At 46.9% G+C, this 24,457-nt stretch overlaps 1 protein-coding gene across 1 annotated transcript in view; it reads left to right on the forward strand.

Moving 5' to 3' along the window:
• The window catches only part of MEGF10 (multiple EGF like domains 10), a 373,462-nt gene that overhangs the window by 308,654 nt on the left and 40,351 nt on the right, over nt 1-24,457 (forward strand). Inside the window, exons 17-22 of the mRNA XM_069625609.1 lie at nt 4,843-4,971; nt 7,127-7,255; nt 9,386-9,514; nt 12,303-12,539; nt 19,936-20,063; nt 22,347-22,470. Of these exons, the coding sequence (XP_069481710.1) occupies nt 4,843-4,971; nt 7,127-7,255; nt 9,386-9,514; nt 12,303-12,539; nt 19,936-20,063; nt 22,347-22,470 (876 nt within the window). The remainder of the gene's footprint in view (nt 1-4,842; nt 4,972-7,126; nt 7,256-9,385; nt 9,515-12,302; nt 12,540-19,935; nt 20,064-22,346; nt 22,471-24,457) is intronic.

Below are 24,457 nucleotides of genomic sequence, written 5' to 3' on the forward strand. Positions count from 1 at the left end.
CTCATCATCTTTTTGGCGAGCCGTTCCCATAAGAAAACGTTCATAGTCCGCATTGGCCATTGGCAGAAAATGATTATGGAGTGCCTCCTTTGCCGCAGCAAACGATCCGTCCACCGGCTGTAGGGACATAAATACCTCATGCACCGCCGGACCAGCAGAGTACAGGAGGGTGGCCAGCTTGCCGTCGTCCGTTGTTTCCATTGTGGCCCTGAAGTACATCTCCAGCCTATCCATCCACATCTTCCACCTCTGTCCCAGGCCCAATGGAGCACCCGAGATATCAAACTCAGGCATTGGCTGTAGGGACCCCGGTGGTTTCGGCGGAGGGGCAGGTGGAAGCACAGGCGGTGCCGGACCCACAACAGCAGGAGCAGCAGCAGCAGCAGCATCCTGGTTCATGGTGGAAAGCGCACAGGCACCCCACAAGATTGGCAAGAAAGGGGCCGCAACTCACCACCAGCCGTGATCTTCGTGAAGGTGTCACTCCAGCCAGCATGCAGACAATGATGTGTCCAAAAATTGAGTAGAGGAAGAGACAGACTCCTATTGCAACAGCAGGCTCCCCATGGAGTCTCCCTGCCTCTGCTCGACAATAATCGTGAAAATTGTCAAAATTTCCTCACGAAATTGACATGTGCTGTGTTCAGCGACCATCCGCCGCTGAAGTTTCCAGAAATTAAGCCCGGATGGCTCACCGACGCTTCGTTATGAAGCCGTGAGTCTCCGAGGCCTGTTCATCAAAATGGCCGCCGGCCGCGTGCGTCGCTTCCTTCTCTGCGGTCGGAGTTCGTCGCGCGCTCACATGCGATCATCTGCGCTGCGGCGGAACTCCCCCGCGTGTCCCAGGAAGCGATCCCGGTCTCGTCGCCACTGTTAGCGGTCTCCGATGGGCCGCCTCCGTGAGCCCCCCACCCCCTGTGGTAATGAGACACAGAGACGGAGATGTTGTCGGTGTGGGCTCCCCGGTGAACTGACGTCACCAGGAGCCGCCCCGTTTATTTAAACTGGCACGCGACGGAGTTGACGTCACTCCGTCGCGTGCGTACCCTTAAAGGGGCAACGCCACAGGCGGCAGCCAATCATGAGGTTCCGAACCTGGGCTATATTCGCAGGTATAAGCCCGCATTCCAGGATTACACTTGGGCGGCAGCAGAGTCGGCCTTCCGCCTTGGTTAATATCGCCACATTATAATTTCTTGCCATCAGTATTGTCAAATTTGCTGTCACGCGTTCAATGAAATGAATGAATCTCCAGCGTCTTTGTGCGCGTCACGAAGAGCTGCCCTTTCCTGTTCCTCCAGGAAGTGAAGGCTATTTTTCAAGCTACTGCTCCTGTTGACTTTTGCATGGCTTTATTTTGTATCTCTCTACTCAGTTCAACACTTTGCACTCCGGTTGATGCACGCCAAATGTCTTACTTCTGACACATTCGATGCCATCACCTGGGACTAGCAGATCACGAGTGAACTCTAGGCACTCAGCCTAAATGAAACTCACCCCCACGACCACAATCCAGCAACTTCCATCTCCTGTGCCATGCCAGTTCACATGCATTGCTCCTCATGCAACCTTTATGCCCTTCTCTGTCCCCTTTGTGGCCTACTCTCAGTTTACAGAGGAATAGATTTGGCAATAATCTCAAAATGCTTAGAAAACAGGATTTTAAATTGTTCACACGTATAATATGCTATCATTTATGGAAACTGCCTGTTCCTATTCTTTTCGTATTCTTCTGTGTTTATGTGTAGTCTACATCTAAAATATATCTGCATTTTTGTTCAATGAGATAACATTGGCGGGAAAATTACCCAATACAAAGATGTCAACCAAAAGTTGTAGGCTGCACTGATATTTAAATCATGCCAATATATTGGATGTTGACTTCCCTATTGCAATCTTCAAGAAAACGCTCAGCAAATCAAAATTTAAAAACCATACAAACGGGGAGAAAAGTAAGGCAGGTGTGCATTCTTGAACTTGTTTCATCTTCCCCAGTAGGCGTCTCTGAACAAAAATCTATGAGAGAAAACCTAATAAGAACTAATAAGGAAGTAGAAATATCGACTTTAAAAAATGCATTAAGAATAAAGTTGGATCATGTTAGGAGCTAGATGCATCCTGAACCCCCGTCACCAACAGCCCTCACATTCAATAACCTCCAAAAAAGCATCACATCCTTTCTCCAACCCACTCCCTCACCTACTATGGGGGGAGGGGGAGTGCCACCAGTACACCAAACCTTCCACTTCATCTTCTCCTCCACACTATTAATGGACGCTCCTGACTCTATCCCCCCAACACAATACACCTTTTACTGTTACCTGCACGTTTAAATTTGGGGAGGAAGGATAGCTCAGGGGCAAAGCGACGCAATACAGGTTCAAATCCCGATCCCGTGCTTAGAAACCACTTGCTGGTATAAAGCGTGTTAAAAATGAACAATACAAAAAAAAGTCGGTATTTCTACTTTATTAGGTTTCTGCTCAATGGTTTTGGTTTAGCGACACCTACTGGAGCAATATCTATTGGTATGATAGTGGTAGATGGCAAATGTCTGATTACAGATCTGCCTCAGTGGTGTGTTATTATCGCCCCCTTTTTTTGTTTCTGGCATTGTGATTTGCTGATATTTGCACATTCGGAGTGTCTTTTATGTGCAGGATAGCTCAGGGGCAACATGCTCCTCTTGGAACAAGACAGTGCTGAGCTGCACAAGTCTGATAACAGGTCCAACGCTTAGAGGCTGGAGTCCGGCATAAAGTGTGTTATACAAAACACATTATTTATTTTTTAAATTGCTTGCTTCAGCTGGTAATCTAATTTTAAAGAGTCATAGATGTTAGAGGCTTGACATAACTGTTTAATTTGCTGGACTCTTTTTGTTCGAATTGTGTGTATCTGTTTGTGTTAAGTACTTTAATGCTTTTTATCAATTCTAGGGGTATGAAGATGACTCTTTAAAGTGATGTGGCATAAATGTCATATCAGTCTATGGCAGTATTGCCACTGTTCAACATATTTTCATGTTCACTGTGCCCAGATATAGTCATGAGACCTTTCTACAAAATATATGCCAACACTGACCGATTTCTTGCTAGTTGTGCCCAAAGAAAACCATGTGTCCTGTCCCAAGGATACTTGCCAGCTTGGACACGCTTGGTGTGCCAAAATAACAGTATGTGGCCTGTCACAGAAATACGTGCAAGACTGCCTCCTTTCATTTTGGTTGTGTTCAAAGAAAATCATTAGACCCTGTCTAATGCAGTGTTTGACAACATTGCCTCTGTCAAACATATGTTCATGCTGGTTCTGCCCAAAGACGATCGTGTGGCTTGTCTCAACAATACATGCCAGCATTGCAACCTCAAAGCACATTTTCAGGTTGGCTGTGCCCGAAGAAATCATGTGGTATGCTGTAACCATATATCCTGGAACTGCCCCCCCCCCAAATCATGTTGTCTGTTCCCAAAACAAAACATGTAATCTGTACTCAAGAACATATGCCAATGCAGCCCCCCCATTTATGCTAGCTGTGCCTAAAGAAAAACACGAGACTCTTCCTCAAAAATGTATGCCAACAATGCCACTGTTAAAGATTTGTACATGCTGGCTGCTGTCACTAAGTGGGCAGGGATCACTCACAAGCCAAAGAATCAACCACTTCTCAGTCAACACAGATGTTTTCACGGATTGGCATATAGAGGTTCTACATAATAACTGGGATGCAACAAGGGTACACTTAACATTGGCCAGTATGGATTCCTGACAGAGCCAGTGCCCTCCACTGGCTCCTTTCACAGGTGGCTGACCAGGTCAATGTCTCTCGCAAAGTAAAATAATACCAATAGCTTTTTTGATGCTTGCCACAACCAGGTCCCAGTCCCTTTCTAGCTACTTGACACGACAAAGCCAAAGTCACTCCCAGTCCCGAGGTTGCTGTGGCCTCACAATTCTTTCTTGGTGTTCATGCTTTTGTGACTGCTACTCTTTGTTATTGGGTTGCGATATTGTGGCTGCCCTCTGGGTCTCTGGTTCAAGTTGCCAGACAGGCTGGTTCCACTGGGTTGAATCTGGGAGCATCATGTGCTCCCTGTCCCAGGGTCCCGGCTCTACTGCCCACCAGCCTGCTCTCACACTTCTCCTTGATGTGTCACCACAAGCTCTTTCCTAGGGGATGTTTTCCTCTTTCTATTCCCTCTTGCTTCACCTGCACCTTTGAAATTAACCATCACACTCTTTCGTCCAACCTTCCCAGGCTCACCCTTCACCGACCAGGCCTTGCTCTACTGCCTTCTGGGAGTTATATCCCTTTTCCTTCAGCCTCCTGCTCTCTTACTAATGGAGGTACTCATTTCCTTTCAGGACAACCCCACCTTTTCCTTTGTCAAACTCCCTCCTCTTTCAATGCCTTTTACCCTAATTATGTGTATTCTTTCTCCTCTCCTCTCTTATCGGTCTACTTCTCCATACTGATGTTCCACCTCCTCTCCTTTCTTTTTTTTGGTAACCCTCCTTCACTCCAACAGCTGTTCCAGCTTTCTTCTCCATCCCTCCAATTTGTACTCCTCCGTTTCTTGTTAATTTGTGGCTGCATTTGGCATATGATTTTGGCAACTATGAGGTTATATCTTGTAAAGGCTGATATAACGGGCATGTGTGGGCATTATTGGGGTGTTCAAGGCTTTACTCATCATATCATGGAAGCACCTGAGTCTATACTTGGCAAATGACACCCAAAACCTGTAGGCAACCAATAATATCAGGCTGGCCACTTCTCTCCAGCTGTGTATGTTACAAGGAGCCCCCTGAATGAAATGTCTAACTGCCTTTGATCTGTTTTAGCATGTCCACCCGCCCACTGGGGACCAAACTGCATCCATACGTGCAACTGCCACAATGGGGCCTACTGCAGCGCCTATGACGGAGAGTGCAAATGTGCCCCAGGATGGACCGGCCTCTACTGCACACAGAGTAAGCGGTTCTTGGTCTCACTACAGTGGGGAGGGTGGTTTCTTCCTTCTACTTGTTACTTAGTGTAAATGGCGGACAGCGTGACCACTCCTTGGTGTGGACGGGATCATTGCTTGAATTTCCAGCATATATTTCCATAGTGGAGTTTGAAAGCCGAAAGTGATCCCCCAATCCATGGAGGTTTGCTAGCTGCCACATACATTTTTTTTAGGGGGGTTCTTTTCAGTTTGTTTGAAGCTTGGATGCAATTTTCACGTTCTTCATTTTAAAAAGTGATGTGTCTGTTTTTGCGGCTTCGTTTGTGGATAATATACATGGATAAGAGCTTTACAATGAGCAGTGTTGCACTCCAAAATCAGAAAAGTCTCCTTGGTGGTTAGAAACATTGTTTCAAATCGTGTTTTTATTGTGTTTATTTACAAAGAAACTTTCCACAAACAATGATCAAATTCAAATTAATTAACTCTGTTAATTATCAGAAACAGGAGAATCAATAGCATAGATAAAAAGCAATCCTGCGCTCATAGTTCCCTTAACCATAGAATGCAAAGCTTTCATCAATATCTGTTTATATTATCGAAAATAAAATTCCCTTTATCAACCCGATGTACACTTCTGAAAAACTTCCTGAATATTGCACAAGACCTGCTCTACTTTCAGCATCAAGCAGGCAGGTTTGGGACCCATTTAATATACGTAGCCAGAATCTCTCATAACCAAGGATGTCTTGTTCGTGGACAAATCACCCAAAATGCCTCATGCCTCATGCCTGAGTGATCTCATAAACTGGTACTGTGTGTACAAATGTTTAGGCACTTCCGGCATAATTGTTCTCTTACAATGTTGTCTACCGTCCCAATGCTGCTTTGGTAACTGCATTTGCAGGCCTGAGATGTCATGTATTTCCAAACCCTTAGCCGGAAATGTTATAAAAATGTATCGTTGGTCTTTACTGGGAGATTTACACGAATGTTGTTGTGGCTATCTTAACCCAGGATAGTCTTTTACATACTCCCTGGACAAAACCTTATTCTCAGGTGTTGAAGATTCTGAATACGATCCCATTTAAACGCCTTCTTTATGATTTGTTGAAGCACCTGAACCTAAATAATAAATAATTTAAACGTTTTTAATGCATGTAATGCAAACTTAAATTACTTGCTTATTTGGTGTGCCATGCCTAGATGCCAACTATCTCATTAAGTCTCTAATATGAGCAGAAAACTTCATTCTTTCCCAAATGCTAATGTAAAGGAGAAAATATATCTACCTTTGAACAAAAGGCAATGTCGGACAACATCGCTTTAATGCTTTTTTCAAAGTCCTCTGACATTCGAGCATCTATTCAAAACAAGCAACCTTTGCAACGTTACAGTATACTAGAGCTGCCCCCATACTTGTATTATACTGTACAAGGAGGCAGTGTAAGGCATGGCCATCCCCTGTTAGTGATAACATTTGAAGACAAAGTAAAACAAATCTAAACTCCAGTCATTGTGATATAACTCTTAAGAAATGTCCAGAGAATCATTGCTTAGAACACTTGTATGAATGTTGATCTTGCATGGCTTGCAAGAACAGTCCACAACATTGGCGCTCATTGGCAAATAATGATAACAGTCTACTTGTGTTTCGGCACTACTACTTTATTTTGGAAATTGTCTTCTCCAGACTGGACTTTAGGTAATGGACAGTAATGGAAGAACAATGACAATAGCTACTTATATAGGATTTGAAAAATTGCATGTAGCACAGTTGTCTTCCTTGCCACGATGTTCCAGCAAAGGGCATCCTTGAGTCATTTCAAATGCTTGCTGTTACAGGATTGGTGCGGACTATTATGAGTAGAAGGGGTCTGCAGTCGCGTTTTGGGGGATGCCTCGTAATCTATGAATATTAGTTTGTCCCCAGCAACCTGAAGGGAGTCTCCTGTTGGTTCTGTTATCATCGGTGGTTACTTGGTCGACTGCATTCATACAGGGTCTGGGCAACTCCAGAAATCGATCCAACAGCGTTAGTCAGTACTGCAGCATGCCAGCTTTTCCACGCTTCTGTGCAAGCCACCACCTGATTTGCAGCAGGTACCAGCAGCTCTTTTCATGTGTTGGCTCTGAGTTGTAAGCCTGCTGACCTTCCGCTTGGCATTCTTCTACAGGGTGCCCATTAGGGTTTTATGGGAAAGACTGCGCCATGGTGTGCCAGTGCCAGAATGGAGCCGACTGCGACCACATTTCCGGACAGTGCACTTGCCGCACAGGATTCATGGGGAAGGACTGCGAGCACAGTGAGTTTTCATTATGACACAACTGAACTGATGTTGAATTTCGTATGTCTTTGGTCAATCACTGATTACGTAGTGTGAGAAAACATTGATAGCATACCATGTTCCAGAATTTTCTCTGCTTCCAGGGATTTTTTTTAAGGCATAAGAAGAAAAGGATCAGACACACCTACCACCCCACCCCATACAATACTCACTATGATACAGCTGGATCCACGTAGCACCACCACAGTGAGACGGCCCATAAGGAACCAGCAACAACTCCACCCACAGGAATACAGCTCAAACGAACCCAGAAGTACCTGAACCAAGATACAGACCCCACTAAACCAACCCTCAATTTTCTGCATACTCAACCGACACAAAACTCACACAACCATTTCTCTCCCAGCAATCCAACGCACTTTACCACACCGCATCAACAACACATAAACAGCACCTACAGCACACAAGAGCCCTCATTAGGACTCCGGCGCTAAACCATGGTGCTATTAGCACCATGGTCCATGCCGGAGTCCGCCATGGAGAAAGGGGGAATTACCACCCCATTCCAAGGTTGCCGTGGCGGTAATTCCCCTTTCACCATGTCCCATGCCCATTTTTGCCCCATAGGGCTCAATGGGAATGGGGAAGGCGGCAATTATGGTACCGCAAATTGCGGTACCGTAATTGCCATCAAGGTCCCTTTGCGGGTCCCTACTTTAACGGCTGGTCCAGACCAGCCGTTCAGGTCGGGAGCTGCAAAGGCACCTCGTAGTAAGGCGTTAAGGGGTTAACGGCCCCGCAGCCTTTTACAGCGCTGTTAATCCCTTAACACCAGGGTCGTAATGAAGGCCAAGGTCTCGTCCAATCCATTACATGCACCAAAGCCCAGCACCCTGTATACCGAGCTGAAGCTGCCAACAGCACACCACCTCTCCCACTCTCCTACCCCCTCCTCCCGACTAACTCTACCCACCCTCCTTCCTATTTACAGATCTGCCAGAGCGCCTGTGGACCAATTCTGTTGGTGACGGTGCACTATAAAAGTACCTTTAACAAAACATAAGGCCAGGTTGTGTAAGATTTACTCTAGCACAATTATGAAAAGTTAATTTCAGAGTTAAACCAGATGTCATAGATAATACATTCATTACGTTTGTATTGGAGCTAATCTGGGACTCTTTGGTGCAAGTTGTTTACAAAGGTTCTACTTGAGGATAAGGGACAGTGGGGGTCATTACGAGTTTGGAGGCAGCCATGGCGCTTTTAGCACCATGGCTGCCTCCAAACCCGGGTCCAGTCTGGCTGAATGGGGACTTACCGGGACATTCCAACCTATGCGGACCCGGTAAGTCCCCATTCAGTTTACCATTCCCCAGTCCCATTTGAGCCCCCATAGGGCTCAATGGGAATTAGGAAGGCGCTAATACTGGGCCTGCAAATTGCGGGCCCATTATTAGCTCCAAGGTCCCTTAACGGGACCCGCAGAGAACGGCTGGTCAGACCTGCCGTTCCTGCTGGGACCCGCTAAGGGACCTCGGAATAGGGCGGTAAGGGTTTACCGGCACCGTCATCATTACCAGTGACCATTAACCCTTACCACCCAACTCGTAAGGACCCCCAGTGAGTGTATGCTCTAATGAAATAGCAAATGCATATGACCCAGAAGTTACTTTCACATTAAATATTGATTACAATTGACACGGGGCAAGAGTGTTTGCTGGAATCCGGTGATGATGAGGACACATAGTAAAATGGTACAAAAGCATCACACATTGTTCCATGATTTACTATGCAAATAGTCTTCAATGTGTTCATGCAAAAGATATGATGTGCAATATAAGTGACAGGTGGACAAGCAGACTTTAATCAGATGCCAGTCTTTGAAACTGTTTCTTGAAATAATTTGGATTTTCTAAGGTGCACTGGCTTGCTCCAGACCGGGAATCAATACTTTTAAGGCAGTATTCTCTTCATATTGATGTCGCTTTGAGTCATGTGAACCAACAAAGACCTGACTATTCCAAGTCAGTGTAAGTGGAGGAGGAGGCCCCCAATGCCACAGTGCAGGAGTGCACCCCACCTTGTGCAACAAGCAAGCCACCATCAGGCCTTACAGCATGCCTTCTCGCTCTTCTACCCTGTCTACAGAGTGTCCTTCAGGAACATATGGCTACGGCTGCCGGCAGGTATGCGACTGCTTGAACAACTCCACGTGCGACCACATCACAGGAACCTGCTACTGCAACCCGGGGTGGAAAGGAGCAAGATGTGACCAAGGTATGGAGAGATCTCACTGGGTATTTTTCGCGCCTCCACACATCAGAATTTTGGGATTTATATTTTTCTGTGTTTTGTTGACAATGGTCCACGAACTCTGGCCCTCACAAGATGAAGTGGAGGTTTGGGAGCATGACTCGTTCTCATTAGGCTACCCTGCCCATGCACGCGTTGGAATCCTCCATCCTTTCAGAAAACCTCCCACTCATGTGACATTCTGCTATTTGGCTCGGCGGGGCTGAATCTTCTCTGAGGCCGTCCCCCATGTCCACTCCACGCCGGCGCCCATCTCCCTTGTTTCAGAGATAAACCATTGGGCCTTCTAGGGGCCTCCTTAATAAGAAAAAAGCCTAGCCATCAACTCTAATGTGGTCTTTTATGGAAAGTGAAGCTCAGTAGGTTTTCTGGAGTGGTCACAAGTCTTCCAGTGGATACTTTGAGATCAGCAGCTCCTTCAATGTTCATCGAAGTGATGCTAGGGAAAGAGCCTTCAAGAGGAAAGATATATAAAATAGGATTTGGGCTCGGATGAAGAGGATGTAAACCTCCACCCCACAGTTGAAAAGGTTGGGGTGTCACGGTTAGCATAACCTCATCTCCTTCCTGGCTTAATAAGGGCAAAACTGTATTTGCATGCCTTTCATATATGAAAATATGAGATTGTTCATGTCAAACGTCACTTTCTCCAATGCGCCTGTAAGACTTACTTACATTTGTGATATAATGCTTAAACCCTGATATATCAGAATTATATTTCTTTATTCATTCACCCAGGCAAAATCAAATCTGCTTCAGAGTGCACAGGATGAGAACCAGATGGAGGAGGGATATGATATGTTATTTTATGTGTATCGCGCTCGTACACAAGTGTTTCAGTGAACGACAAGGCAGGGAAGGGGAACAAGGGAGAACAAAACAACAATCTTACTAGGCCCGGTGACATTGAGAAAGCGCAAGTGCAGGGGAGAGGGAAGGGGGAAAGTGCAGGGGGAGAAGTGAGAGGTGGAAAGTGCTGAGCAAAGGATAAAAAAAAACCAGTGGTAGTGCAGCCGGCAAGTGCTAGGTTTAAGGCTCAGACAGGGGGTGTCTCGATAGTGCAGAAAAATGGGGGGGACTGGTGGGTTACAGATACAGAACCAAGTGCAAGGGTTGCCAGGAGACAGTGGGGGAGCGTGGCAGGGTGGGCAAGTAGTAGGGCCCAAAATCAGAAGGTAACCAAGCGCACAAAGATAGGCAAGAAGGAAGGGGTTATTTTTGGGGAAGTTCAGAAAAACAGTCATTACTCGCCTTTGGGATCTTGTCCTCTTTTCTTCAACCCAGAGAAAGACAGATAAGATATTCCAAAGATTTGGATGTTGGATCTGACCCTGTGACCTGCAGATCTCTTTCTTGAAGGTGGGAAATTGGAGATGACAGGATTCAGAGAAGTAACGTTTCCTAGTTGGATTAATGTTTGGATGGGGGCCCTTCACGTAGGGGGGTATTTCATTGGAAATGTTTGCAGGTGACGCATAATGTTTGGAACTTGACGCAAGTGAAGGCAGGGAGCCAACAGAGCGTGGCTTCAAGGCAGTTCTGATATTGCGGTTTCATTGGCAGGGTGAGCCTTGCAGTTTAGTCTGGTATTCTTTGAAGTTTTGTCTGAGAGTTGTTGAGTGTGGATCAATGTATAAAGAATTGGTATAGAGTAGCCCAGACATAATTAGAACTAACGGCCATGATCACCAATCTGCTGGTGATTGCGAGATGTGTTTGATTTTGGAAGAGGGCAGTCGATTTCTAGGGAAGTATGGCCCTTCCCCTGTTTGCTATTGCCAGCCCCTCTCTTGCCAAGTGTAGTAAAGGGATACGTGTTTCCCGTTCTGGGGTTTTGACCATGGGCACTGTAAGTATTCTGATGTATTTCATTTGCATAACTCACATTACAATCTCATTGGGCACTAGGTGCCTATGATGTTTGTTTGGTCTACTCTGGGAGTGTCATGGGTAAAGACTGATGTTTTTAAGTTATCCCTTAAAGCAGTTAGAATGAGTCGAGTTGTGATATTGGTGGGGAGCGAGGTCCAGAGATTTACTGTGAGGTGAATAAGTTTCTGCTGCCCCTTCGGGACTTCAGATCATGGTTAGTTTGTGGAGTGATGTGGAGCAGCAGGTGCTGTTCAGGCTGGAACTGGCCTATAGAGCAATAGGGCAATAGGCCCATGGCGGAACCAAAAACACAAAATGCTGGTGTGGGCCAGTTTTTTGGTCAAAGTGGGCCACTTTTCTGGCCAATTTGGGCCAGTTTGATGAGTTAATTTACTCTGCGGCTGGTAATTTTGACCAGTGTTGCTGAATAAATATTCTTTAAATGCATAATTTGCATCAACAAAAAAAAAAGAACGTGGTTACTATTCAAACAGCGTCACAAAAGGAATGAATTGCCATTTGCAACTGTGGGCCATTTATTGGTGCCCCAGACAATTTTATGACCCAGTCCGACCCTGGTTCTGTTGCAGGTTTAGGGGCTAACATTGCTGTGGACATCAGCCATGTCAGTGTCATTAAGGCATTTTAAAGCCAGACATATTACTTCTGGTCTATGCTCAGAGCCAGTGTGTGTTAAGCATGGGGGAACAGGCAAGTGTATTGGTGATGATCGACTACTGTATGATTATGGAAGCAAAAAATACTGCTCAGAAAATGCGGTGGGTTCTTCTAATACAGCATGACAACTTTGATTCTACTCTAATCCTTGGGGTTCTGCCATCATTTGTGTACAAACGTTCTGCGTGCTCTTGTTCCCTAGCCGGTGTGATCATCGTTGGAAATCTGAACAGTTTAACCCGCACCAGCACCGCAGTCCCTGCTGATTCCTACCAGATTGGCGCCATTGCTGGCATCATCAGCCTTGTCCTGGTCGTCCTCTTCCTGCTGGGACTGTTCATCGCCTACAGACACAAGCAGAAGGGCAAAGAGACCAACATGCCTTCAGTGGCCTACACTCCGGCTATGAGGGTCATCAATGCCGATTACACCGTTGCAGGTATCAGTAATGGCACAAATGTAGATTCCTAGCTAAGTGACTTGGTAAAATGACTCAACTATTCTGTTTTATAGTCTTCCGGCATCTGCAGCTTTGTAAGAAAATGCATCTTTGGGTGTTAGGTGCACCGTCCTTTAAATATACCCCTTTTTGCCCATACCAAATAAGGCAAACCCAGATTATATTCGAAATCTAAAGTGCACAAATATATTAACAACATTCAACGTTTTTCTCTTGTTCAGAAACAGTAGAAGGCTAAGCATGCCATTTGTCCCTCCCTCATCCATATAATTAGAAAAATGAATATGCATTACATAACCTTTGTCATTTAATTGAGCGCATACGAGGCCCATTCAGGCATTAGTGGAATAAATACATGTGCATAACGCTTAGTGGGTTATGCTGCTGTAAGCAAGACATTCTTGTGCAGAAAAAGCAGTGGGGAGGTAGCAAGATGTTTGGGAATAGCAGGTAGGTTTGCAAAGACCTAAAGCATTGGTAAGTGAGCACCAGTTAAGAGGTCAAATGATATGGTCTGCTCATTCCCCTTAAGTAGTAGAATTACTGTTTTCAATTCAAGCCATACATCAGTGTGCTTTAAAGGAATAGTTCACTCAAAAATGTTATTGGCTGAAAAGATGGGCCATGATCAAAAATATATATACAAAATATTAATTAAGAAAGTTCCTATGTAAACATAGCGCCTTTGCTTTTTGCCTTTCATTTTACATTTTCTGTGCTTCCCTGGGCTTTGGGAGTACCGAAAACGTAAAATGAAAGTGATGGCAGCCTCCTCCATGTACAGCTCTGCTCTGGCTGCAGTAGCGGTTTTTTGCTGCTTGTTTAGAGCCCAGGGCAGAGCTTAACATGAGCAGAAGAGGCTGCCAGAAATGACAAAATGGATGCTCCCATGTAAACGCTTTGAGCCTCGTTTCTCAAAAGTTTACATAGGAACTTTCTTTAAAAAGATGTTTAATGCACGTTTTTGATTATTGCCCATCTTTTGGGACAATAACATTTTAGAGTGAAGTATTCCTTTAATGAAGGAACCTTTTAAGCCTTCTGGTTGCATGGATGTAGTGCACAATGCATTCCCATGGGACTGTCACTTTCAGCGTGAAGTACATATTAGTGAGCAAATTGGTCACAAATACCAATCGGCCAGAATAAAAAGCTAATGTGATGATGTAAACATGTAGGATAATGCGTGGGCTGACTCTAGGCTAATTAGCAGGAACATGTAAATGCTTTGCACTGTTTGCATGTGCAGCCAAGCACATATTTAAGTATCCTTTGGACCATGTTGGGATATGTATGTTGGAGTGGAGCATGGAATTTGTGTAACCAAAGCAAGATTGTGGGCTGTGCATAATTCTGGCAACGGTATTCCATCAGCAAGTTGTAGTTATTTGGATAAATGGAAGCAGGAAGCCCACAACGGTCTGCATTGCTTTCTCTTTGCTATATTGCATAATATTGGTGCGCGATCAGAAACATCTCTTTGGATCTATTGCTAGAAGGCTGGGGACATGGAAATTGCATGTTGGATGCAAACCGCTATATAACTGAACCTACATGAAGACAGCATGTGGAATGGTAATCATACAATGCAAAGAGGCAGATTAACAAATATACCCCTATTGTGTTGAAGTGTTCCCCACTCACGCAAGAAATATTCCTTAGAGAGAAATATCTTAGCAGAAAATATTCTTAATGTATTATTTGTCAAGAAACAGTCCGTTTGCAAAACATCCTGACCTGACACAGTCTCTCCCTAAGTACAAAATAAACTTTTTACGTACATGCAAAAGAAACAGAAATTTACAGTCTCTAATGTGCAATACATTTAAAAGAAACAATCTTTGTTCATCATCCATCTTTCTCGTTAATCATCAAAGGTCTCTGGCCCCGAAATGCTTCAGTCCTCTGGGTTAGACCTTCTTGGAACAACAGATTTATAAAAAAAGAAGTGTACATGTAAATGTTACCGTGAGGGTACACTTGACTATCTACATCATGGGTGCACAACATACGGCCCGCGGGCCAGTTGCGGCCCGCCATGCTCTTTTGTCCGGCCCGCGAGGCACAAAGACTTTCCTAATGGAGGGCGGCCCGCAGCCGCCCTCCATTAGGAAAGTCTTTGTTGTCTTCCGGGCCGGACAAAACGCTGGCCGTCATTCGCTCAGCACACATGCACCACGTTGCTCCTACGAGCCACGTAGTGTGTGTGTGCTGACCCAATGGAGGGCCAGCACTACGGCTGGCGTGGTCCATAAGGCTTGATGCCGGAAGGCATTTCAGCCTTGGACCACGCCAGCCGTAGTACGATTCCAGCGTTCCTGCTTACCTGCCTTCCATAGCGGGGGCATCCCAGTGCCGCCCCCCCCTCCTTGGACTTGTTCCCTCAGGCCACCGCCCCCCCCCCAGCGCTACCCCGACCCAGTAGAGGTTTGTCAGCCAGAAATAACACACCAGACGCTTTGTAAAGTTGGAAGAGTAAATGCCACAGCAGCTTTATTTGCATAAAGTCTTGGAGTTATCTTACAGGCGATCCGTAATTCACCACACCACCGGTTCTTCTACGCCGTGTGAGGTTACCTAGGTTCCCCTCCCCCACCCCCTCCCTTACCGTCCTCGTCCGGTGGACGCCTCGGGTAGAGCCCAGCCCTTGCTAGCAACCTCTCTCTACCCCTGGCCATTTGATGCTTCCCGTTTGTCATACTTCCCGCCAATATTCCTTATACATTCTGGCCGACACCGCCCTCCGGTGCCGGCTAGCAAATTCTTCTTTCTGGCCGACAGCGCCCTCCGGTGCCGGCTAACAAGTTTTTTCCCTCTGGCCGACAGCGCCCTCCGGTGCCGGCTAACAAGTTTTTTCCCTCTGGCCGACACCGCCCTCCGGTGCCGGCTAACAAATTCTTCTTTCTGGCCGACAGCGCCCTCCGGTGCCGGCTAACAAGTTTTTTCCCTCTGGCCGACAGCGCCCTCCGGTGCCGGCTAACAAGTTTTTTCCCTCTGGCCGACACCGCCCTCCGGTGCCAGCTAACACGTTTTTTCAGTCTGGCCGACACCGCCCTCCGGTGCCAGCTAACACGTTTTCTGCCTGCCTAGATAATCATCGCTTTGCGATGTACAGCTGTCCCAGCGCCCTTACTACTCTAATCTGGCCCCCCCCGTCCCCAACTGTGCCGCTTCTACAGCAAGCCCCAACTTGTCCCTCATTCCCTCGCAGTTCCCTCTCCCCCAGGCCTCCCTACGAAGTCTAGCCCAGAGCCCGCACTCCCGTCATCTTCCGTGGACACTAGCCCTCCCCATTCCTTTCCCTAGCTTGCTCCTCCCCTCTCCAGGTCCCAGGTTTCTTGCGTCAGGCCAAACCCCCCCCCTGATAATTCTGCCCCTCCAGATCCTAGGCTCCCTTTTCCCCCAAAGGCAGACTTCCCAGCCCTGTTCTTTCGTACCCCGTATCTTGCCCCCCCCATCGTTGGTCATTGTCCCCCCTTGACTTCCTAGAACTTATTTCCCCCCCCACCTGTTCCCTCTGCTCACCATACAGCCCTGTCTTGGTCCTCCCACCTCCCCCTCATGCCTCCCTCCTTCCGTGAAGACTTCCCCCTCCAGTTACTTCTGTCAACATTACCTGAGCCCCCGTACTCTCCTCTTGCTCCCCCCCGACCGACTTCCCTTGACGACCTTTATTGTGATTTTGTGTCTCCTCATTTCTCCCCCCCCCACACCCCGCAATCTTGGGTTGGAAATGGCTTCCAAGTCCCCTAAACCCCTCCCCTTTTTCCCAGGGCCTCCCCTGAGTCTAGAACTCTTGGGGCGCCGTAAGATCTAATCTGTTGGCTGAGCATTCCCCTATGGGCCTGCCAGTTCTTTGCTAAAGGGATCGCAATGTAACTCCGCCGGGCGACCTGCAAAACAAAAGACAAATTAGTGCATACATTTTGTTTAAAGGGAGGGTGGGTGGGTAACAAAATGCGTTCTCCAGCGGGGGCAGAAACCGAGGGATAGAGAACGGGCGCGTTGAAGACCCTCCCCCTTTATAGGGCCTTCCTCTCCCTCGGTTTCCTGCCCCCGCCTCTCTTACCCCCCACTCTGAGCCTCTTCCGGGGGTGTTTCTACTGCCCATATCCCCGCCCCCTGCCGTGTCCGAGGGGGGAGGAGGCCGGCTGGGCAACCCCCACTAAGGGGCGGCACCCGCCATGCCTCCTTCGTAGGCGCGTTCGCCCGCCAGTTCCAGCACGTCTCCGGTAAGTGGTCTGTTTGTGTTTGTGTGTCGGGTCTGTTTTACTTTATGTTTGTGTGTGTATGTTGCGATGGGGATGGGGTCGGATGTGTATGAATGTTGGAATTTTAATGTATCTTGTGTGCATGTTGAGATGCGGGGGTGGGGGCGGGGTCGGATGTGTATGAATGTTGGAATTTTAATGTATCTTGTGTGCATGTTGAGATGCGGGGGTGGGGGCGGGGTCGGATGTGTATGAATGTTGGAATTTTAATGTATTTTGTGTGCATGTTGAGATGCGGAGGTGGGGTGTGTGTCGGATGTGTATGAATGTTGGAATTTTAATGTATTTTGTGTGCATGTTGAGATGCGGAGGTGGGGTGTGTGTCGGATGTGTATGAATGTTGGAATTTTAATGTATTTTGTGTGCATGTTGAGATGCGGGGGTGGGGGCGGGGTCGGATGTGTATGAATGTTGGAATTTTAATGTATTTTGTGTGCATGTTGAGATGCGGAGGTGGGGTGTGTGTCGGATGTGTATGAATGTTGGAATTTTAATGTATTTTGTGCGCATGTTGAGATGCGGGGGTGGGGGTGTGTGTCGGATGTGTATGAATGTTGGAATTTTAATGTATTTTGTGTGCATGTTGAGATGCGGGGGTGGGGGGGTGTGTCGGATGTGTATGAATGTTGGAATTTTAATGTATTTTGTGCGCATGTTGAGATGCGGAGGTGGGGTGTGTGTCGGATGTGTATGAATGTTGGAATTTTAATGTATTTTGTGTGCATGTTGAGATGCGGGGGTGGGGGCGGTGTGTCGGATGTGTATGAATGTTGGAATTTTAATGTATTTTGTGCGCATGTTGAGATGCGGAGGTGGGGTGTGTGTCGGATGTGTATAAATGTTGGAATTTTAATGTATTTTGTGTGCATGTTGAGATGCGGGGGTGGGGGGGGTCGGATGTGTATGAATGTTTGTATTTGAATGTTTTTTGTGTGCTGAGTTGGAGGGGATGGGGGGTTCAGGTCTGTATGGGTGCATGTGTGTGTGCTGAGTTGGGGGGGATGGGGGTTCAGGTCTGTATGGGTGCATGTGTGTGTGCTGAGTTGGGGGGTGGGGGGTTCGGGTCTGTATGGGTGCATGTGTGTGTGCTGCGTTGGGGGCGGGGGGTTCGGGTCTGTATGGGTGCATGCTTGAGAGTGTGTTTGGGGTATAGTGTTTGGTTGGGGGTGAGGGGGCCATGGGGCATAGTGTTTGGTTTGGGTGAGGGGGCCATGGGGCATAGTGTTTGGTTGGGGGTGAGGGATAGGGGGCATAGTGTTTGCTTGGTGGGTGAGGGACAGGGGGCATAGTGTTAAGTTGGGGGTGGGAGCCATGGGGCATAGTGTTTGGTTGGGGGGTGAGGGACATGGGGCATAGTGTTTGCTTGGTGGGTGAGGGACAGGGGGCATAGTGTTTGCTTGGGGGGTGAGGGACAGGGGGCATAGTGTTAAGTTGGGGGTGGGAGCCATGGGGCATAGTGTTTGGTTGGGGGGTGAGGGACATGGGGCATAGTGTTTGCTTGGGGGGTGAGGGATAGGGGGCATAGTGTTTGCTTGGTGGGTGAGGGACAGGGGGCATAGTGTTTGCTTGGGGGGTGAGGGACAGGGGGCATAGTGTTTGGTTGCGGGTGACAGGGCCATGGGGCATAGTGTTTGGTTGGGGGTGAGGGATAGGGGGCATAGTGTTTGCTTGGTGGGTGAGGGACAGGGGGCATAGTGTTTGGTTGGGGGTGAGGGACAGGGGGCATAGTGTTTGGTTGGGGGTGACAGGGCCATGGGGCATAGTGTTTGGTTGGGGGTGAGGGATAGGGGGCATAGTGTTTGCTTGGTGGGTAAGGGACAGGGGGCATAGTGTTTGCTTGGTGGGTGAGGGACAGGGGGCATAGTGTTTGCTTGGTGGGTGAGGGACAGGGGGCATAGTGTTTGGTTGGGGGTGAGGGACAGGGGGCATAGTGTTTGGTTGGGGGTGAGGGACAGGGGGCATAGTGTTTGCTTGGGGGGTGAGGGACAGGGGGCATAGTGTTTGGTTGGGGGTGAGGGATAGGGGGCATAGTGTTTGCTTGGTGGGTAAGGGACAGGGGGCATAGTGTTTGCTTGGTGGGTGAGGGACAGGGGGCATAGTGTTTGGTTGGGGTGAGGGATAGGGGGCATAGTGTTTGCTTGGTGGGTAAGGGACAGGGGGCATAGTGTTTGCTTGGTGGGTGAGGGACAGGGGGCATAGTGTTTGGTTGGGGGTGAGGGACAGGGGGCATAGTGTTTGGTTGGGGGTGAGGGACAGGGGGCATAGTGTTTGCTTGGGGGGTGAGGGACAGGGGGCATAGTCTTTGCTTGGGGGGTGAGAGACAGGGGGCATAGTGTTTGCTTGGGGGGTGAGGGACAGGGGGCATAGTGTTTGGTTGGGGGTGAGGGACAGGGGGCATAGTGTTTGCTTGGGGGGTGAGGGACAGGGGGCATAGTGTTTGCTTGGGGGGTGAGGGATAGGGGGCATAGTGTTTGCATGCAATAACTAAATCGAAATAAATTATAACAATGGAAAATGTGTAGTACAAAATGTAAGTTTGAAATGCAATAAAAATAGTTACCCCTCAAAAACATATTCTTTTTCCATGTGTTTAATACAAATTGGGGGTTGAAAAAGCCTCCTGACATGTCCCGCCTACCGCCCCGCCCACTTTTACTTTTCGGCCCACTATAGCCCTCATGTAAGGTACTTTCGGCCCTCTGTCAAAATCAGTTGTGCACCCCTGATCTACATGCTCATGCCTGTCACTCATACAGTGCACCTGCTTCAGGCAGGTGAATCCAGCAGGTTTCTTTCTATTTCCAGTGTGTCTTCAACTCTTATCACAAGGGTAGACCTGGGGACGAGAGGATATAGGATCCCAGTGTATCGGTTTTTGATGTTTTAGTGCCCTTAGTTTATGTGGATTATGCATCATATTACATTTCGGTGTTGTGGCCAGGAGTAGAGGTAAACAAGTCTTTTTCAGTTATACAAGGCCGGCCCGTAGCTAATGACAAGCATGTAACATTGATGATGTATTCTGTTAAGTACCTTATATTGTTAAATATGTCTTGTGACACTATCACGGCTGACTATATATTTTCCTTTTTTGCTTTTTTAAGATACCATCCCACACAGCAATGGTGGCAACCCTAACAGCCGTTACTTCTCCAACCCAAGTTACCACACCCTCACGCAATGCACTACTGGACCTCATGTCAACAACATGGACAGGCTAGCAATGGCAAAGGTGAGAGGCAAGGAATGTCAAATGCTCACGTTGCCAACGTCAATGACTGGTGATCGTTCATTTTCGAAGGAGAATACTCTTTGGCACCCTTTTGTACAGCCACAGATTCCGACCTGACATGTGAAGGTTGAAATATGTACTCTGAACAGATTGGAATAACAGACACCCTAGCTGGGGGACCTTCTCACATAACCGGACACACTATGCTTTGCACCATTTTTTTTATTAAGGCAATCTTTATTGATATTTTAACTGCAAAAACAAACCGTGGACTAATTCCATCCTGCACAATTCAAAGCAAGCTTTATACCACAGTAGCAAACCCCCCTCATGGCCATCTCAATGCCTTCCTCCCTTCCACCCTTGTCAACCCCCCATCTTTCTCCCTCGCGGCAACCCCTCCCCTTAACACTCTCCACCACGAAACACTTGTGCTCCCTCACCCCTTACCCCCACTACTTACCCACTTATACCTCCCTTCTCAACACCCCCTGACTCCTCCGACCTCCGGCATCTTCTTATTCAGCCCTGCTCGATGTTATTACTCCAGGTCCCCGCCCTTGCTAATCCCTGTTTTCTCCTTTGCCCCCATTTCCCCCATATCTTGTTGTGTTTTTGCGGGCATCCCCAACTTTAATGTACCAACTTTTTAAGACCCATATCTGTGCATGCTGTCCTCCCACCTTTGTAGTGAGGGATCTTCCTCTCCTCACATCACCGCGATACATCTCTTCACTAACCCCCATGCTACCCCACCCAGACCACTTTCGTGCACCGTAAGGGAGAGATCACCCCATATCCCCAAAATGCACAGCTTTGGGTCCATGAGCAGCTCCTCTCCCACAACCCTGTTACAACACGGCAAGCACTGGCCTCCAGATGCCACCATTTTAGCTTGAAGCATGCGAGAAACAGAAACATAATCACATGGATTGTGAAATATATATTCCAGCGAAAGCATTAACATTAGCCTCAAATGTCACCTGCAGGAAGATCACCTACAGGCATCAGGACCTAAGGGAATATTTAGATAGCATGTTTTTACTTTATTTCCCAGTCTAAGCATCCAAGAAAAATTCAAATGTGCACTATTTTAAGTTAGGACACGCTTGATTTTTTTGCTTGAAATTATAGCCCAGTACAATTCTTTTTTAAGTTTAGAAAGCTTACAGCATAGTACAAAAATACAAAGTGCTATTGAATTCATTCACTCTTAAGCTGTAAATATGAAAAACCTAAGATTTTTTGACGGCACGTTGAAAACCTACCATAGGGGAGAGAAAGTAATATGGGAAGAATCTAGACAGTGAAGGGTAGTTCCACAAAATTTAGACAACTTTGCAGGGCTTCCAGACGGTATAGAAGAGTAAATACTCATGGCGGTCTACACAACCTTTTGCATGTGGTGCCCAGATATTTCAAATACAGCCAAAGAATTCGGAAGTAATTGATTGATCCTCTCAAATACCAAGATGGCAGAGGTAGATTTCCACATCCTTAATTTAACTGCCCAATACATGTCTATTGAAACATACAGACACAGGTTCTTACTTGCTCCGGTTTACCTTGAAGCTGCGAGAAGGACCCAATCGCTGACAATATCCTGGCCAGACTCTTTGGTAGGCCGTGTAATAGCAGAGGGCCAAATGTTCACTTTCTTCATTGCTTTCTAACAGCCGACCAGCTTTAACCGCAAATGCGAAGCCTTCAGAGTACCTTTTGGGCTTTGCCCTCTCAGCATAAGTTTAAGGTTTAATTCCTATAAAGCCTCAGATGAAGAGCCGTGGAAGGCTCGTAACACGTGTTAGGCTGTTCTTCAACCAATCCTTTGGACTTCAAAGGCTGGTCTTTAAATAAATCACTTGGACTCCCTACTCTTAGCTGCTTTCCTTGGCGCAGTGAAACTGGGACTCGCACGTGTTGTATGGGTTACAAAGTGGGTACTCCTTGTGAAACTTAGCACACCACTCACGGCTTCTGCTTGTGCCTTGATTCTTTGATGGAACTGCTTGATTAGGGCCTTATATGATATGATATGATTAGGGCCTTCATGGAGGATGCGCGTTGCATTTGAGTGGGTGGTTTTCCAAGCTTTGCTTTATTTTGTATATCGGTCCATGAGGTGTTTGGCTTGTCTTAGGCCACTTGATTTACTGCAACAGTGATTTGAGGCTGGGTTTGGTCATGCGCTGTTACTAAGAATTTCTATAATAAGTCGTCAGAGCACATAGTTATCCCTGATTATCAATGTAACGTAATTGATCTTGTTCTATCTCCAAACAGGCAAAAAACAGCCAGCTCTTTGTGAACCTTAAAAATGTGGACCCAGCAAAGCAATGTGGGGCCGGCGACTACTGTGGAACGCTGCCTGCAGACTGGAAGCAGGGCGGATACTTAAACGAGCTCGGTAAGAAGCCCTGGGCTTTCAAGTGTAAACAATCTGTGTAAAAAATACAATTTCTTACTTGCATGAAGCGTGGGTCACCAAACAATCAGCAAGCAAAGATTCTCCCGCAAAGCCCATGGTCCCAATAACAGTGTATGGGAGAACGGTTAAGGCTGCTGTTGGTACTCCTAATGACCTACTGACCATGACTGCACTCGAAGAGCATTCGAACATTTGTCTTTTGAACTCTTTTGCAAGTGTGTGATACCCTGTCTTGGATATCACGGTGCTGGTTCAAACACAGATATGTGCACAGTGATACAGTTGAGGCTGTGTTATCTGGCACTTGGTTAACCATAACAGTCTATGATCTGAAACCTGACCCCGTACTGCAATAAATGCCGGATAACAATATGTGGAGTTCGGGTAGATGAGGTTCCGGGTGGCAGATAGGCAGCAAGCAGAGAACATGGTTATCTGGCTTGTTTCCAACATTCCGTTATCCAGCATATGCTATCGGGCACCCCTGGGGCTCACATTAGTGCCAAATAATCTGTACTTCAATTGGAAGTGTCCATACTTCAGGACGACGTTGAGGAACACTCTGGCTGTGGACATTTGTGATAAGGGTTCCAGATTGATTACTCTCCTCCCTCCACAAGACTCCACTATTCTGCTGATGTCCTACTTCGTTTTCGTGAACCTTTGGGATGCTGAGGAGCAGGTCCAACACAATTTAAATATGTAAATTGAAAGGTGAATTTCTTAGTTCACTGCATTGAGAATAAAAAGGCAAAAAGTGTCAAAAATATCAAATTGAGTAGTACAACATGTACAACATTCTGTTGCTTGTTCTTAATGACTCACTTAAACATTGAACATCAATTGCTGAACCAAATACACAAGAAAGATAGTAAAACTGAGTTTTGCCTGCAACCCGTTTAGCACAGAACACTGGAGAGAAATGTGAGGGGCACATTCTTCCTTACCCGCAGTTTAACCAGCCTCTTTTTTAGTTGCCCAGCAGACGTTGCCGTAGTCTATGTAGCCCAGGATCCCTTTCAGTTTTTCAGAGATATTAGGTGTGGCCTTCCCTGGCCATTCATCATTAAGCATTTCTTTTCTTGGCCAATAAGCCTTTAGTCTGTGTAAAAGCCATGAAACGCTACCCATGAAACAGACAGCGAAGACATACTTCCACGGGTCAGCGAGAGGAGAGACTTCTGAAAGCCATGAATTCAAATGGGGAAGGTGGACTTAAGCCACCATAATGTCATACCACGAAGCAACGTAATGCTTAAGGGAACTGTGAGTGAACCTGGAGCACATAGTGACAGGCTATGAGGTGGCTCCCCTTGCATGCTGAGTCCAGGGGCACCCCTTCTGGTGCTGGCCGGTACTTACACACTCACCACAAACACACAAACACAGGTTAATCTTAAGCATTTGAGAAATACACAGAAAAACAAAGCTATTATTTCCAAGCTCGACATTGGGTATACTGTTCTACAAATGGGTGAAAGAATTGTCATGTTATGTTGACTTATACCAGGCACTGCTACCACCCAGGGACAGTCTCCAGGTGCTCATGTGGCTCTGCAAGAAAAAGGATGTGGTTTGTTAGTGAGCGAAGGGGGATAGCATAGGTCCAGAACCAGGAGAAACTGGCGTCTGTGTGTGTTGGCTTGCAGATGGTTAGTTGCACACACTGGCTTGTTGTATGCGTATGCGCTTGGTCCAGTGTCAGGGGCCGTTTGGTGTGTGCAAGTCTAACTTCTGTTTGATGTGTGAATGTGTATAATTTGGCTAGCCCAGTGGGCATGTGCAGTGCCAGGGTGGTGTGTTGGAGGGGAGCAGGAGCGTGGTGGTTAGTACATTTACTATTCTCCAAGTTCTTCTGGGTGACTGATCTTCACAATTCTATCTAGTGATATGCATGGCTAATTTCACCATCTGTCTTACTGTATACATGGTTCATTTCATCATCTAACTAAGATGGTAGAAAGTG

The sequence above is a fragment of the Ambystoma mexicanum genome, chromosome 6p (assembly GCF_040938575.1).
Source record: "Ambystoma mexicanum isolate Mex_15411 chromosome 6p, UKY_AmexF1_1, whole genome shotgun sequence".
Lineage (NCBI taxonomy): Eukaryota > Metazoa > Chordata > Amphibia > Caudata > Ambystomatidae > Ambystoma > Ambystoma mexicanum.